The 17,336-nt window shown below is 40.6% G+C and overlaps 1 protein-coding gene across 14 annotated transcripts in view; it reads right to left on the bottom strand.

Moving 5' to 3' along the window:
- syngap1b (synaptic Ras GTPase activating protein 1b) overlaps window positions 1–17,336 on the bottom strand; it is a 165,695-nt gene that overhangs the window by 7,750 nt on the left and 140,609 nt on the right. For 5 of the 14 annotated variants that reach the window (XM_020041424.3, XM_020041414.3, XM_020041415.2 and 2 more), the window contains 12 exons: window positions 16,853–17,182; window positions 16,427–16,571; window positions 16,172–16,316; window positions 15,731–15,967; window positions 15,175–15,391; window positions 14,587–14,816; window positions 14,066–14,273; window positions 13,134–13,730; window positions 12,507–12,956; window positions 12,058–12,240; window positions 10,881–11,092; window positions 5,875–5,953 (listed from right to left, as the gene is read on the bottom strand). In XM_020041424.3, the coding sequence (XP_019896983.1) occupies window positions 5,875–5,953; window positions 10,881–11,092; window positions 12,058–12,240; window positions 12,507–12,956; window positions 13,134–13,730; window positions 14,066–14,273; window positions 14,587–14,816; window positions 15,175–15,391; window positions 15,731–15,967; window positions 16,172–16,316; window positions 16,427–16,571; window positions 16,853–17,182 (3,033 nt within the window). Of the gene's footprint in view, window positions 1–2,698; window positions 2,761–5,874; window positions 5,954–7,575; window positions 9,520–10,880; window positions 11,093–12,057; window positions 12,241–12,506; window positions 12,957–13,133; window positions 13,731–14,065; window positions 14,274–14,586; window positions 14,817–15,174; window positions 15,392–15,730; window positions 15,968–16,171; window positions 16,317–16,426; window positions 16,572–16,852; window positions 17,183–17,336 lie in introns of those variants that run through there. The other 9 variants (XM_020041421.3, XM_020041423.3, XM_020041418.3 and 6 more) reach the window with 8 other exon arrangements.

Genomic DNA, 17,336 nt, shown 5'->3' with positions numbered 1-17,336 from the left:
TCACATTATATATAAAATGTTAGCCAGACTTCCCAAGGCAATTGGAGAATTGTTTTAATATTTTACAGCAAGAAATTTAGCTAGCTGCCAGCCAGCCTCACATATGCTAATACAAGAACTATCAATCCAATCAACTTAGCAAACGTGCATCACTCACTGTTAAAGATCCATATGTGCAGATGTTACTTGAACAACTTGATGTTAATATTTGTGCGAAAGCTGCAACTTATAAAAGTTGGGAAATTATAGACAAAACACAACAGATAGTGCTGGAGTTTTCAAATATTACTCTACAGTACATGTGGACAGAGCCTTCTGTTTTTCTGTTCTACCTCATCATTAATCTAAATAATTCCCTGTCTGGGGGCTGCAATGAAAATATGTAGTTGAACTGGCTTAGTGGTTCAGATATTAATTCCATTTGTATAGTGAATTAATTCTGCCATTTTAAGTGTTCATATGCTTTGCGATTCAATTGTCAAACATATTAACCAGCAACATCTATGTGCAATTAATACGTAATGTCCAGTCTGAAGCATATAGTATTCCTTATAGTGTATGACTGGTTTATGTTATAAAAGACACAAGACAACTTTCCATGTAGGACCTAAATAGAAAATAACCATAACAGGCCAAAGTAGGAGACACTTGATCAAACTCACAAAGACAAAACAAAAAATCCTTGGATCAACACGCCACATACTGTTAATACAGTACACACAAAGAGGCATATGGAAACACGCTCACAGAAACACACTTAAAGTGACATAAAGTATATGCACACCAGTTCTTTTTCGGGGAAGTATTGTGTCAGATACGGAGATTTCCCATAATTCCCCTAGTTTCATTTGGGGAGCGGCGGGAGGGGGGATGAGTCAAATTGAATGGATATGTTGATGAACCATTGCAGCATATTCCTCTGTGACATATGTCGCTGTGTGAAGGTGACGCTGTGTTTGTTTGAACAGGGGTATTATAGTCTGGATGTATTCGGTCAAATCTTTCTTATTGAGTAATACTGTGTGATTTCAATCTCTTTTCATTCAAACACTTTTGATTTTAACAGAGCTCACCATTATTCATTAATGGTCGAAGTGGTCAAAAGATTTTTGTTCTCACTGCATTTCTCACTGCATTTGTTGCAGTGAGAACTGTATGGTGGATTTTTCAGGATGGTTTCACTTTTATCAATGAGGTCCAAAAAGTCACTTTTTGACCACTTCTTCCATGGGCAAATATCAAAGTGTTGGTTCTTGTCTAGTTCACTTACTATTTATTATTGTAGCAGAGGTTTGACGAAATCACCAAACTCAGAGTTTCTATGTGTACCTGATGGTTCCTCATTCCCTACTATGTTATCTAACTATTAATCAATATTTTTAACAAACAATATTTGTTCATCATCCCAAAACAACACAAGGAAATGTAGTTTAAAAAAGAGTAAAGAGATGATGTGAAGAAGTATGAAGGAGTCGCAAGGTTTAGCAAATGCCGACATTTGATAAAAGCATGTTGAAATGAATCATTGAATCAAACAACTGAATGTACGTACATTTCACTGCATTTCAGTCTAGAATTCTGTCATTTTTAGGAATTCTCCGTATATGACTGAATTTGTACAAATGTAGGCATATTTGAGTCGTGTAAGAGTTACATATATTAACGTATACAGTACGTGTATATGCTGAATCTGTACATACAGTAAATCCAAATGTACCCTAAACAGCACCATATTATATACAGTGCACTCCAGAATTACTGCCCCCATTGGTAAAGAAAAAAAGGCCTTGAAAAAATGTAATTGTTGTTTATTAGTTTGTTCCTACACTCACAATATGAGAGAAATGTAACTTTCATTTGAGGTTTAAAGATAAATGCATTTGTATAAAAAAAAAAATAATCTCAAAGCATGTGTTAGAAGTACTGGCAAATATAAATAATTTGTATTCTTAATTTTTTTTTTAAATCTGAGTCATTATGAAGTGGTCACCCATGACTTCCTGTTTAACTGCGGTATAAATATGAGTTGACACATATGCCAAACTCCTTTCGTCTTCAATCAGCATGGGAAAGGTCATGGAACACACAAATGAGACATCAGATGAAACAAAAGCATTTTGACCTTCATAAATTAGGCAAGGGCTAAAGAAAAATGCTTTAAAATACTAATCTTCACTATTAGGGCCATAACTAATATTTCATTTTAATCTTAAAATGTAATCTTAGTTTAAATCTTAGTTGAAATCCGCAGTAGCTGTGATGAACCTGCCGTAAAAAGGCCCCGCATTTACTTTGCACCCACACACAGTAAGGAATCTCATCCTTACCAAGAGGATAAAAAATTCAGGAGGGCACTGTATTTAATTGGTAGGCATTTGGGATGTTTGGAGAGTTCCAAGTAAATATTTCAGCTCCAGCATTTAATGTATTTTATTTTCTAGTAAATGCAGACATTATTCAAAGCCTTGATATTGGCCAAATCAAAAACAAAATAATGTCAACGGGAGGTAAAGAAATAAATGAGAGCTGAAATATTGTGGTTTCTAGGGGTTGCGTTGGCCTGTAAGACAACTGAAGTTCAGTCAGTGTGTCTGTTGGTGCTGCATATGGACAGTGAGGCACATACAAAACAGCAGAGGGATCAAAGCCAAGACGTATGGATGAAGAGAGTCAATACCACTGCTGGTGGGTTTATTACCTTAGTACTCGGGGTGGGACAGGCGCGGGACGGGGCTGCACTAGGATGGACTGACGCCTCCCCTAAGAGAAATCACCGTATCTCATCAACACAGGATAAGAGGAGAGGAACGAAAGAGGTAAACAGGAAAGGATAGGAGAGGTATGTGTGCACTCAAGGAAGTAAAAGGCAGAAGGTGGGATTTGAGGGTTGAGGAGCATAAGGAATATTGAAAACACATATGACACACACACGCACGCACACACACGCAAGTACAAACTGTAAAAAGGCAAAGGAAAAGTACAAACACGCACCCACACACACGGCCTAAAATGGCAATCGATTCTGCATGCTGAGGAAGAAAACCAAGGTTGTTGGTTAAGTGCAGCAGTAAAGATAGCCACGTTGTCAAGCAACATTTATTGATAGAAAAAAAATCGGTAATACAAACAAATACTATTAGTATCTCAGATGCCTTTGGAAGCGTAGAGGTTCAAAGTTGACGGTGAAGGTAACACTTGCGGCTCAACATGCAGTAAGCAGAGGCAAGGTAACAAACACCAGTGCTACCACAACAACGAGAAAAGGAGAATGAAGGATGTTGGATTTTGAACACTACAAAGAAATGGATAAAATAATCAAAATAACACATGAATTAAAAATATAGAATATTATAGAGACGACAGAAAGCTATGTGAAGTCAGACATGCATCATACGGTCTTCACAGTGAGGCCCTGAATATTTAGCATTGTGACTGTAAGAATATGAATAACATTCAATATAAATCGTTTACTCATGATAAGTCATGAAAACAACAACGGGTTCTTAATTATAAGAGTCCTATACCTAGTTGCATGCTCATAAACAAATATAATGTAGTATTTTAAGTAATCAAGTTCTGAGAAATGTTAAACACAAAAGAAATAAATAAGGGGTGGATGCATCTCAATACAGTATAATGCCACTAGAATGGGAATTCTCGAATTGCACATATGAAGCTGAAAGCCAAATGAACTGCCCACTCTTGGGATAATAAACAGGACACAAACATGAACCCTGTGAGTCACCAACACCCCCATATAGATAGCCAGCACTGAGCACCTGTTGCTGCCATGGCGATGGATAAGTGATTGCATGGTAGGCAGCTTGCTGCGAATAATTAAAGAGATTGGAAACAAAGTCCTTACACCGTCCTCAGCGTGAGAACAGCCATGTTGGGAATGACATACTGATGTACACAAAGCACGTAACGATGCACCAATGAATTAGTCCAATAATTGGTGCACAACGATGTATGGCTTCTATTGAATTCTTGACAATAACCTTCAGAAGCATTTAGGCACACAGAAAGATGTCTGTATGCCTAAATGGAATTACCATGACAGCCAAAGCTTGGGTGGAGGCAGGACAGAACTGTGATTTGATGTTGTGTCCGGGCAGAGGCCCATTGACTGCATGTTGGATATCAAATTGCGCTCATTTAAGCGTCTAAACAAAACCATATAACCCTTTTATGACCACTGGGGAAGGGATATTTAAACTGTATCTCTCAGAATTGGGTTTGGAGTCTATTTTCTCATTCCTGTTTGAGGCTTAAAGGCTAGTCTAAATCTCCTTGTACTTTCTGATGACTGTGTGATGCTTTAAGCCTAGTCTACCACTCAATTACAGGTCAGACTAATTGGCAACTGTTGACCAACTGGAACCAGCATGAGCTTAAACGTCTTTAGTCTGCTCCTTGCCTGGCATCTGAACACAACGCCGCATTATGCTGGATGGCAAGTCTCTTCCTCTGACATTCCCCTCCCACACTCCCTGTTTCTCGCGGTCCAGGGGACCTCTGCACAGAACAGAGAAATAGCAAGGAGAGACTCATTGTAAATTCAATGTGTTTTCATTGCTTACACTTAGGGGTTTCAGATTGGGTCTATTTATAATGTATAAGCACTGACCACTGCGGATGTAAAAATACATTTGATTGATTGAAAAACTGTGAACTGGTTGAAGCCTGACTATTTGACACTATTTGACACTATTTGACATCCTGGATGTGTTCCGGTCACCAGTGTCAAAGTAGAACACAGTGACAGCCTGTTGATTCACACCACTCTAACAGCCTGATGTGTATTTCTGCATGTCAGGACTTGGATTATGTCTATTACCTATTAGATTCAGACTGGGAGAAAAGATTTAACTCTATATCTAATGCTAACTTATACACTATCCCCAAACAATAATTTCAATGCATTTTCTGCAAAATGTTAGCTACACCGTTATGGAAAAATAACATTGCATTTACAAACATTTAATGGAGTCATTCTGGTGGAACGGTGATCTGATTTGAAAATATGGAAAAATATTTAATTAATTTTGCAATAGATTTTGGAGTTTATATACACATACTCTCTCATGCACACATTTTAGGTTGCACTATCTTTTAAAATGCTATTTTCCTTAACCATGAATATAACACTTAACCTAACCTTGATCTCAACTGTTTCAACTTTTACCCTAAACCTAACCCCTATGCCTAATATAGCCATTTTCTTCATAGGGACCTGTGAAATGTCCCCACATGGTTACATTAACCTTGTTTTACAATCCTTGTGGTTTTGAAGTGTAGTAAAACAAGGACACACACAATAAAAAGCTGGTATGTCTCTTCAGCATGACTCATGCCTGACCTGTTTGATAGGAGAGGATGGGTGACTGGCAAAAACATGGACCAAGAGAAATGGAGTGTGAATGCTGGAGACAGTGCCAACCTGACAAACTCCTCAGAGCTGTTCAATAGCTGTTCAATAGCTGTGATAGTATGTCTGTCTTGCATTTGTGTTAGACAGGCAATACAACTTGACATTTACAAGCTCAGTGTGAACACATAGGTCACACAAGGTTAATATATGTGCGTTTCTGATATGTAGAGATGTTGATGAATTTGGTCAGACCAAATATAAACTGATTGATTGAGAGATAGACACAAGACGTAAAAACATTCTTTGATCTTCAAAGCACCCTGAAGTATCAACAGATGGATGACACCCAAACACAAGGACTTGTCTGCACAAAAATAGGAGGGACAAATCAATAAAGAGGAATGAAAACAACAGCCACTGAGGAGGATAGAGAGATAGAGACAGAGAGATACAGTAGTAGCACAGGCCATCCAACAGTCATGGCGAAGAAAATCACAGACCTGATCAGTAAAGACTCTAACGTTAGCTTTCGGCTCAGCGATGGCTCCTCCCCTTATCTCATCCTCAACAGCCATAAGTCTGAGACAGAGAGAGAGACAGAGAGAGAGAGAAAGAGAGAAAGAGAGAGAGAGAGAGAAAGAGAGGGAGAAAGAGTGGGGATTGTGAGTTCAAAAAGTTCAGAGAGAATTTTGAGCTTAAGCAGAAACTAAGTAGCTTCACACAATGTGTAAGGCTTATAAAAACTAAGGATCTGTCATTGCCCTGACAAACATTGATTCGTCAATGGTTTACATACATTTCATGTGTCATACAGGAGAGTTGTTATTATCTCTCCTAGCCAGCATACAGTATCATTTATGCAACCAAATGCTGTAACTGTTCAACATAATACAGTACATTTTTCAATTACACGGAAAAGGTTTTAGCCTATTTCCCTCTAGCCTAGAAAATTCAGCATGGTGTTTCTGTCCACTTCAGGGTGTTCCTGCCAAGTCATGTCTCAATTGGTGTTTTGTCTTTGTTTTCTGAATGGACTAAATTAATAATATATCCTTCTCCTCCCCAGGGAATCGTTGAACTGATTCCAAATGGGCATACCCTGACAGAGTCCAAGTCTTTGTTATAAACGTTTTAAAGAGTTGGCCAGCAGGTATTTGTACAAGCTTATTACTAGTGTCTGTAGTGTCTTTTTGATGAGGTGAAAGTTACCATCCAGTCACCCACGATTACTCAGCATCAAAGGTTTCTTACAAAGGTGGATCATGGATCATTAAATAATGGCTTTGAAATCTCAAGATCTGTCATTTAATGCAACTGTTCTTATACACTCTTCAACAGAGGCATGGATTAAGGATAGGTGAATTGAAAAGATAGATGAATTGAAAGGGTAGATTAATTTAAAGTCATTGCGATTAAGATGGCAAATCTTGGGGATGACAGTTGTTGGTTGAATGATAATGGTTAAATCTGACATCCTAACGCCATACCTGATCGACAATTGCAGAGGTAGAAATTCTTCTGCTTTGCTCATCAAACGTTTTCACTCTTTTAATCTTAACATATACATTTTTCAACTGAATGGCACATGTTTGAAAATTGTTGACAAGGTAGACACAACATTTTAATCATAGCCCAGGTTTGATTAGGTGGTGGGTGTGGACAGTATAATCAAACAGAGTATAACATATCATCCATTGTCATTTTCCACTATATAAAGCAGAAAACATAATTTGAAAATCTCCAAATGTCTTTATGCTCAGTGTTGGGGAAGTAAATCTTAAATTATAGTTTACAAAGCTACCATAGCTTTACAAGTCAAGCCACAATAAAGATAACCTTAAAATTGATTTTGTATCTAACTTTCTGTGAACCAATAAAATAAAAAATCACTTTGGGGTCATAAAGCTTATTAAACAGAAAAACTGCTTTTTTGTAAATTGGGCAGGTGTGATTCCAAAAGAAAACAAGGAAGGATTTCCCATTTCACCCATACATTATAAAAATGAGTATATTCTAGTACTTAGCTACACCAGTGCATGTCAAAACCTGAACTACCTACAGAAAATACATAATGTAGATTAGAATTTACTTCAACAACAACCAAGGTGTACTGCCTAATGTAGTTACTATTCCCTAACACTTTCTATGCTTCAAATCTACATTGATGGTTAACATTAATAAAGAATGAAAATCCACAGGTGAAGTTTCAAACATTGGTGTTTAGATGTTTTATTCCATATATAATGTACAGTGACAGTCACAAAAATAAGAGAGGGAAAGGAATCAAATGTATGCACTGACAGTCACATTGGCACTGATCTGAGAAACAATGAAATGTAATATGAGTCAATTCTGAACAAGAATATAAAAGGCAGACAGTGATTCATATGGGTGAGATGTACCAAAAATAAGCCTGAATCTATTTACTTCAAGTTCAAGTGATGTGCTTGTTAGGTCAGGTCTTACATGTGGTCAAAACTATTTGGGTATTTGTCAGCAGGAGGTCAGGGATGGGTCCTGATGATTGGATTGGTTACTACTGAGAAAGAAGGCAGGAGATTGCTGAGTCAAAGGTCACATGATATGTAAAGTCAATTGTATGTACTCCTATTTGTGCTTACAATGTGCTTTTGTTTGCCACATTTTTTAATGGCTTTATTGCAGTAATATCTCACAAAAATGACTCCCCTAAAAGCTATACTAAACAACAACACTTGACTAACCGATCTTCAATCAATAACATCAGATCAAAGCTTAAACCTACGACATACAGCAAAATTATCATAGGTACAAATTTTAATTCTTTAGATGTCACTAATATTCATCTGGCTACATCATTCGAATTTTCAGTAAAATCACAAACACTATACAAAAATGTGTCAAGTCAAAGAAATTGGTTATAAAATATATTTTATATTCAGGATATACTGTATCTATGGTATTTAGGGATTTACAGTATTCATGGTCATACATGCAGAAATCTCAATATAATTCAAGTTAATTTGGGCTAATAGGATCCTCAGTGGGTCTTGGAAAAACCATAATGTTTTATATCTGTGCTCATAAAACATACATATCTATACTGTACTGTGGTGAATGTAGGCCTACATACTGTACATGTATGAAATGATTCTGTTTATTAATTATTCTAGTTCCATCTATTATTGCACATCTTTCCATGAAAAAATATTGCTAATACAATTGACTACAGTAAAACATAGTTCTAGAACTTCAGTAAATCACTGATATTGCTGGTATAGTACTAGAACTTCAATAAACCATAAAACATTTACATTTAAAAATAGATAATTACTCTAGTGTCTGATATTCTTTCATATCATAAAACATAAACTGTCAACTTCCTTTTCAAAAAAACAAAAACACTGCTACTCTAGAGGAACCAAGATGACTGAAAAGGCAGAAGTGGTTTCTAGAATTAATGAGATCGGAAAAACAATGTGTCAATTCAGGGTTTGTGAAATGTGGAATGGGTGGTAAATTTTTCTTTTGGGTGACAGTGGATAAAACCTCTTAGCCATCAAACTTGCTAAATACTTTGTAGCCCCAAAAATATTTGGAAAAGCAAATAACATTCTCTTACATGACGGCAGATGAATCTGTCTTCCAATCTGTCAGTCAAACCACTACTTACAGAAAGATCTACAATTGAAGTACACTACATTATATTTGCACAGTAACAATACCACAGTGTTCAAGCCATCAACCAAAATAGTTCTCAAGAGGAGAACACAAGTTGTGATTTAGTAGCTTAATTACTCTGTGTTCTCCTTATCATCAGCTATGGAAATGTCAAATTCTTTGATCACAGATAGAAAATAGATGTATTGCTCATCCATATGGAAAGGAGATATAATGATGCCGCAGCAGAAATACTCCAGGGTACATGATTGCTTTAGATCACTTTGATTTTAATGGAAGACCAAGTAACGTGGCATGTACTTTCTTAGTCTTTGTTACATGCATTACTATGTTTGATTGACCTATAGAAAATGTCTGCCAAGTAATGCAATAGCACAGCCTGTGTTTTATGGGTGTTTTATGAAACACATTTTACAGTTATGGTGGGATTCGTTCCATAAAGGACTGCCAGGAGCTATTTCAGTCTTCATTAGGGTTCTTCTTCCCTGAAACGGATTAGAAGTAGCAACATTTCCTGTGACACGTATCTAACTTTCACACGCAGATGAGTAGACCTGGTTGACAAAAGCAGAGCATTTACATAAAACATTTGCACTCAAGTTCCACAGGTATCTACTGTAGTCGTGAGTCATGAATGGCTTTCATTGTTGACTTCTCACCTTTCCACCAAGTGTGCAGTTTGAAGCTGGCCTCATCATTCCTCTATACATTGTTAGTTTATATATAATTTATTATTTATCTAAATCCTATACATTATCTAGAGTCACAGTTATTTGTCTATATTCTAGGCAGACTGCATTACACCTGAGCATGGACATGCCAAATGTTGTCAGTGACAAATAGTGTATAAAGTATTGATAACTAAAGAACTTGTTCTATTAGCCTGTCTAATTACCCTCAGAGGGCCCTTGTTCCTTAAAATAACGCTAACATCAAATGTTTAATGTGAATCCAAATGTTCGCAGTTGCTGAATAAAATCCAATATAGAGAGATAGGGTATCTGTCCACTCACTGTTATACTACTCACAGATAAATTATTTTAAAATGTTTTAGAGGTTGCACTGCATGCTCTCCATGGAGGTTCTCACCATAAAACCAGGAGGGTGAAACATTTTAATAAATTTAGTTTGGATCAAATGAAACCAGAAACAAGCAATTGTCTCCAGAAAATGACTAAATATGAGGTTCATGGTATTCACAAAACACATCTGGTTTCATAATGGGCATTGACACATGGGGATGTTATGTATATTAAAATGGGAGCTGCATGCGTGCATATGTACTGTACTGTACACTGCAGACATACCAGGCAGAAATTGTATCTGCTCTCTTGATGCTTTAATAAAGCTTTGGTGATTAACACAAACGGTCCCAGGAGCCAAACCTTTTACCGACATGACGTCTTGACTACGTGATACTTGGTTATTACATTGGCAGGACAAATCAACAACCCTTATTGAAGGAGAAGAGGCTAGACGTTTTTTTACAACACCCTTGTTCCATATATAGGCAGTTTCATGCCAGAAGCAACAGCGTTTTTTTTGGTAATACCATCTTTTGGATGGGCTCATATTGTACCTCTAGCAACTGAAATTAGCACTTTAAATCACATTTTTAAGGACAATTTTAAAATATTTCCAACCCTCTGATCAGAACACAAGCGAGGTGATAGGAGATAACCAATCTTTGCACCTGTTGATACTAGCAGAATGCTGGCTTTAAGAAGTCAAAATTGCCAATCAACACGTGTTTTGATACTGGTTTGAAACTATACTTTCTTTTCTCTCTCTACTTGTCTTCTCTTAATCCATACTCCTCCATCTCCTCCAGCACTCCTATATTTACCTGTTGATTATTCCTTTAATTTGGGAGTCTTTCTCCATTTGCTGTTGTCGTAGCCTCCTCTCACTATCCTCCAGGCGACTCTGGTACTGCGAGAGGATCTTACTGGTCTGCTGCTCCTGAGAGAGGAGCCTCTTCTCATACTCTTCTAGCTTCCTGTGGGACATGATCAGACGCTCTTTTAGGGAGTGGATCTCCTCCTCATACTCCTTTACCTGAAAGAAGACATCAAAGACAGGTCAGAGGTTTTGAAATATGTAAATGGTCGAGCAATTGTCATAGACATTCTTCTTTTGCACTTAAGAACATCCTGAAAATCCAATAATGGGCTGAACAACTGTCAGATTGATTATTAGCGGCACACAGGCTTCTCTGCAGAGAAGAGGTCTTGGGTGTGGAATGAGCAGTCACACTCGGACAAAGAAATGTTGGGTATGTGGCGTCTGGGACCAAATATGAATATGCAAGCTAAAAGTTTATTTTCAATGACTCAGTTTTTCAAGTTCATCCTCAGCTGTTCCTACCTAAATTATTCATAAATGAGCGCCTTGGTACCATCTGTTTTCCACTGATAGAATTGACTTGCACTTCCCTGACATCTGCACTGTGCATTAAGATGGAGAAATGACTCAGACCAGGGCAATGGTTCAGTGTCTTGATGAATAGGAAATTGTTAGGAAAAAGACAGTATAAACTGTATATGTACACACACATTACTGTAATTTTACGTAATGTATATGTACACACACATTACTGTAATTGTACATACAGTATGTACTGTATGTACACACACATTACTGTAATTGTACATACAGTATGTACTGTATATATACACACATTCCTGTAATTATACGTACTGTATTTACTGTATATGTACACACATTACTGTAATTGTACGTACTGTATTTACTGTATATGTACACACACATTACTGTAATTGTACATACTCTATGTACTGTATATGTACACATTACTGTAGTTGTACGTACAGTTTGTAGTGTATATGTACACAAAATTACTGTAATTGTATGTACTGTATGTCTTGAATATGTAAACATACATTACTGTTCTTTGTACATACTGTATGTACTGTATATGTACATGGCATCATTGTAATTGTATCAAATGCAGGTAACAATTATTTTGTTATTTAAAAGCTATGGAAGGAGGATGTCTCTACCCTGTCTAAGCGAGACTCATCCATGCTCTTGGAGTACTCTTTCAGCTTATACTCTTCGCGGTCGATGCGGTTAGCCTCCAGAGTGATGTCTGCTGAAAGGTGAGGCATGTTGGAGACCCAGGCGACTGTTCTCTCATTGGCAGGAGTGGGGGGGTTGAGGGTTGAGGGCGACGGGCCAGAACCCTGAAGGAAAAAGAAAAGTTAAGAACAAGATGTGAGGAAAAATGTTGCCCAGGTGACCTTTTGGTCTATTTAATCATTCAGGTCAATGGGATTCTAGGGCTGGTTAAACAGAGCAAGGCCAAACAAGGCTGACCTATAATCTAGAGGTGAGTTGGAATCATTATGTAATGCTTCTTTCAGACGGTCTGAAAAAATAAGAGCCGCAGCTGTGAGTTTGTGTTCCTGTTTCAGGCTAGAGTGGATTGCAGTGGAGTACAGTTGAATACCTGTTTACTGATGGAAGGTTTCAGCAGGTGTTGCTGGGACGGTTGCTGTGGCTGCTGTTGCTGCGGTGATTGCTGTATGGTTGTTGTAGTGCCACCCTGTGGCCCCTGGGAGCCCTGGCTCTCCCTGACAGAGCTCTGCTGGTGCGGCAGTCCAGGGGCTGTGTTGTCTTTGACCGACAGCTGTTGCCGCGGCGCCTGTTGCCGGCCTCCATAACCTGACTCGGGTGATAGGTTAGCGCTGGGTGGTCGTGTCTTAGCAGAGGGTGCTTGTGCGGCAGCCACGCTGACAGACAGCTGATGGGAGGTCTGAGACTTGACCCGTTGGGCGGGAGGCAGAGCCATTGAGCTCTGGCGCACAGGCTGGACTGTGGAGGGGGGTGTGGCCAGGGAAGAGTGGGAGGTACCTGTCTGAGACGCCATGCCCATCAGCTGTTGCTGTTGGAGATTATCCTGACGAGGATGGTTAAAGAACACCAAAGTTATCCTTTTCTGTTTAAGATGTTGGCAATTCACGAAGGCTTCACTTTACTTTTTGTTACATGAATTGTTATCTAGAGACAAAAAAGGCTTAAGTGTAATAAAGTAGGGCACAGATAAACCCATTCTTGAACTTAGGTTGATACACACCTGCCCATGCATGGATATTTGTCGGCGAGCGTAGTCGGCCCTGCTGTAGTCATCGCTGTAGCTGTGTGAGTGGATGATGGGTGGCTGCCCCAGGTGCCCCGTCCCTGTCCTCAGGGTGGACAGGTCCTCACTGCGGGAGAACCCCCCGTGGGCAAACTGGGGGAGGTAGGCCTGGTGGGGGCCGCCGGGGTCAGGCTCCGGGGCCAGGAGCAGGGGCGGCGGGGGATGGGCCCTGCTGTGCTGGTGGTGGAGGTGGGGTCCGTCCGCCGTGCCGGTGGCCAGGTGAAACAGGGGGTTCTGGAAGGAGAGCGGGTATCTCAGGGCGGCGGCCTGGTGCTGCTGCTGCTGGGACAGCGAGTCGGTGGTGGTGCCCATCTGGCTCAGCTGGCTCAGCCGGAGACCCCCTGACATGCTGGATCCCCCTGAGCCGGCCGAAAGGCGGCCCCCGGCCCGGAGCTGGCCACTAAGGCCTGAGCCCAGACCTCCGCCACCCTGGCTGCTGAGCCCTCCGAAGCTGCCCATGCCGGTGATGGAGGCCTGGGAGGAGTTGAGCATGGCCACCGACTGCAGGTAAGACACGCTGTTCATTGTGGAGTCCTGGAGGTCCATCATAGATACACACTTTATTGACACTAGGCCCCTAGACTGGAGGGATTCAGCTAACATCCTTGTGCGCCCAATTGCAAAGTGCACATACTCTAAGTGTGTCATCTATAAAGGGGGCCGTGATTTGCCTGAATTGCATGTCCCATAACTTACCACTAAAGTACATGCATCATTGGTTTATGACCCCACAGCTGCCATACTATCCTGCAGTCGTCTGCCACACTTGGCTACCACACAGGAAAGAGATGTGCAGTTTACAGTAGTTCCCTATAGAACGTGGCTGCTGTCAGAGCTTGATGCGGTAAAACGTCTAGAAACCAACTCACCTTTGGGTCTGGTTCAGTGATATCAGAGCTACTGGTGCAGTAGGCAGGGCTGGACCGGGCCAACGGAGGGCGGGTTACATAGAAAACATCTTTGGAGGTTCGATGTGGGTGATCACGGTCTTGGAAACTGAGCTGAGCACGAGACGGCATGACACCACCACTGGAAACACCAGAGGTAGGGGAAGGCAAGCGAGTGATATCTATGGAGCTTGAGAAAGGCAACAACATAGCAACACATTGTAGAAGACAGACAAGGTTATCGGCATATAGAAAATTTGGATTTGGCACCGTAAGTACAACCCAATCTCAGCTTTTGGGTGGGAACCTTAATGGGTATCTCTCAGCCCAATTCAGCCCAAAGTCTCTGTGCCTTTTCATTAGTATTAATTATCCGTAGGGGTCAAGTGTTTAGAGGTTTCACTTTAGTTTGCCCCTGGAGAAGTCTGGAGCAACAGCGCCATTGTCTTGCTAACGCTGAAAACCCTCCAGGCCTCTAGAGCTAATCAGAACCAGGGCACTACCTGTTGAGATCCCTCATCATGAGATTCTGGAACTCTGAGGAGACTCCCCTGCTGAAGCTGGGTCGTGAGAGCAGCCGCTCCGACTTTCTCTCCTGGACTCTATCTGTCTGGTTCTGATGGCTCGGCTGCCTCTGCAGGTGGGGGTTACGGAGGGCCATGCTGATGTCATTCAAGAGGCGGGGTAAGGGACCCAGTTTGATAATGGCATCCTGTGGGTTAGGGTTAGAAGACTGACATGAATGCAAGTTAGCAATGACAATAGGAAAAACATTCGAATGAGAAGAAAAACAGACTTGATAATATCTATAACATATATATCTATAGTATCTATATACTATCTATATATACTTATATAATAAATATCTCATTGAAAATATGGAATATGGCATATTGTAAATAAAATAAAATAAATGCAGTATCTTTTGAAGACACTTAAAAACCTAGGGCAATTGTCAATTCCATACACTGTTTTTCTATTGCACTGAATCACTATTGGACTCACTTATTACTGACTAACCCTATATTTGTCATCTGTAACATATACTTATGTATTGGTAAATATTGTATTTGTTGTATATTCATATTTACCCTGATCCTCCCTACCTTGCTGAGCTGAGCCATGACCTCCCAGAGGAGGCTGTGCAGTATGGATAGCTCCCTGCCCAGGTCGATGTAGCCCTCAAAGCCCCCTGCGTTGCTCACACTGTCCAGGTTGGAGATCTCATAAAGGAACTGCTGCATGGAGCCCCACTCCATCTCTAAGAACTCATTCATGAAGCACATGTACTCCTCTTTACTGCCAAACCTGATGTAGAGAAAGAGTAGCTGGGTTACAGAATGACATAAGAAGGTAGTGTACTCACAGACATTACATTCAGGGCTGGTTTCCCCAGCACAGAATTATCCTAATCCTGGACAATTTGCACCACCCTGTGCTGATCTCCTGGGCCCGGCCAGTATGCTGCAACCAGGACAAAAACCTGGGATACAATGTTCAGTTTAGAGCGATGTGCCAGTCAGGATCCCCAATATGCATCTAGAATCTACACTGACCATGTTTTTTTGGCTCACTATTAGGATGTATCCATGTCTGAATTTAATGAGTAAATTGCACAAGCATAAACTAATTATTGAATAAACTCACTTTGAGAAGTTTGCCAGGTTCTGCACAACTTTGGCAATCAGGGTGAGCGTGCGTGACGTCTGCTCGTCAGGGTACTCCTGTGTCAGGTTGAAGAGGGACGGGGACATAACCGCCGGACACAGGAAGCGTAGGAAGAGGGAGCCACTGATTAGGCGGTCTGCAATGTCTTCTCTCCCCCTCTCTGCACAGCGCACCCTCCAAGACGCGAACACCTCCTTCAGCTCCCTAGGGAACACACTGTGGAGAGATACAAATGTGCAGTGTGTCATCGTCACTTGATAGGATATTCTGATTCTGCCAGACAGGGTCCTCCAATTATTGAATGCAAATTGGACGCTCACAACAATCACAATTCTGTAAATATGTTTTAGGGTCCAGCAGCCCAGGAGTAATCCTTTCATATGAACAAACATTAAGCACTCGTATACGCAAACTACGGACCAATGTGAGTTGACAATCTTGCAGAGTGCCAGTTCGCAGCACATGCGGAGATTGGCTTGGTGATCCGGAAGAACGGAAGGTGGTGTCCTCATCGGGTCCACCTCGCAGTTCTCTTCTGACTCGTATAGTGCCCTTATGAACTCGCCTGAAACAACAAAAATATCCCTGACCAGTTGGCTAACAGAAAGATAGTGGAGAAAACATTACAACCAGAACATTTCAACAAAATGTACTAAGCATTCAATTTCCATTCACCTATTGCATCCTTGAGGTACTTATGTCCAATCAGCTTGAGGTACTCTTCTATGGCTTTGGTGGCCAGAGTGTTCTCTCTGAAGATAAGATGTTCTCTGTCAATGAATCTGTCTACCTCACACATTGCCATGTCCGACAGAAAATCCTGGGAAAGAACAAAACAGAAACACATCAAAATATCATATGCCCATTCCCTCACCACGCTTTCGTTTTTAAACAGACAATCTATTGAATTTTGTTATGTTACATATTCTTATGTTGATCTCTTTCGGCTTATTGTTACATAAGCAAACCAAAAAGCAGTTAAAGCTATGTTCTTTTATAATGTTCAGTGCCCCAGGTCCCAATGATCTTTTTGGACATCACAGCGCCCCAGGTTCCAACGTTCTTTTTGGAGTTCACAGCACCCCAGGTTCCAATGCTTACCTTTGCTTTCCCTGTGCTCTGCAGTATATGTACCAAGGCACAGGCCACCTCTTCTTTACTCTTCACACTTAGCAGAGGTTCCAGCACTGCACACAGGGTCCGGTAGTTGTTGGTGACGTACTCCGCAAACTCCTTGTACAGCTCCATAGGCAGGATGCTCATGGTCTGGTAGCGGGACTTGAGGCGTAGGGAGGCATTAATGATCTTGCCCCCCACTTGCCCCTTGGCCAAGACACTAGGCTGAATGACGGGGTACCACTGCTCCACAAACTGCCGACCTGTGATGCTGGAGATGGGGATGCTGACCAGCCCCAAGTATGTGCTCTTCTCCTGATGGAAAAGGATGGGAAGGAAACAGAAGTGTAGGTATCAATCTTGGTCACTGGGAAAATTAGTTAATGTTTTCTGTAACAGTAATGTTATACTATGATGTTATATATTTATAATACGTACAATACAAAATGTATGTGATTGTCCGCTTTGA

The sequence above is a fragment of the Esox lucius genome, chromosome 20 (genome assembly GCF_011004845.1).
Source record: "Esox lucius isolate fEsoLuc1 chromosome 20, fEsoLuc1.pri, whole genome shotgun sequence".
NCBI classification, from domain to species: domain Eukaryota; kingdom Metazoa; phylum Chordata; class Actinopteri; order Esociformes; family Esocidae; genus Esox; species Esox lucius.
The sequence above is the reverse complement of the archived record's forward strand: the minus strand, read 5'-3'. Positions and strand labels throughout refer to the sequence as shown.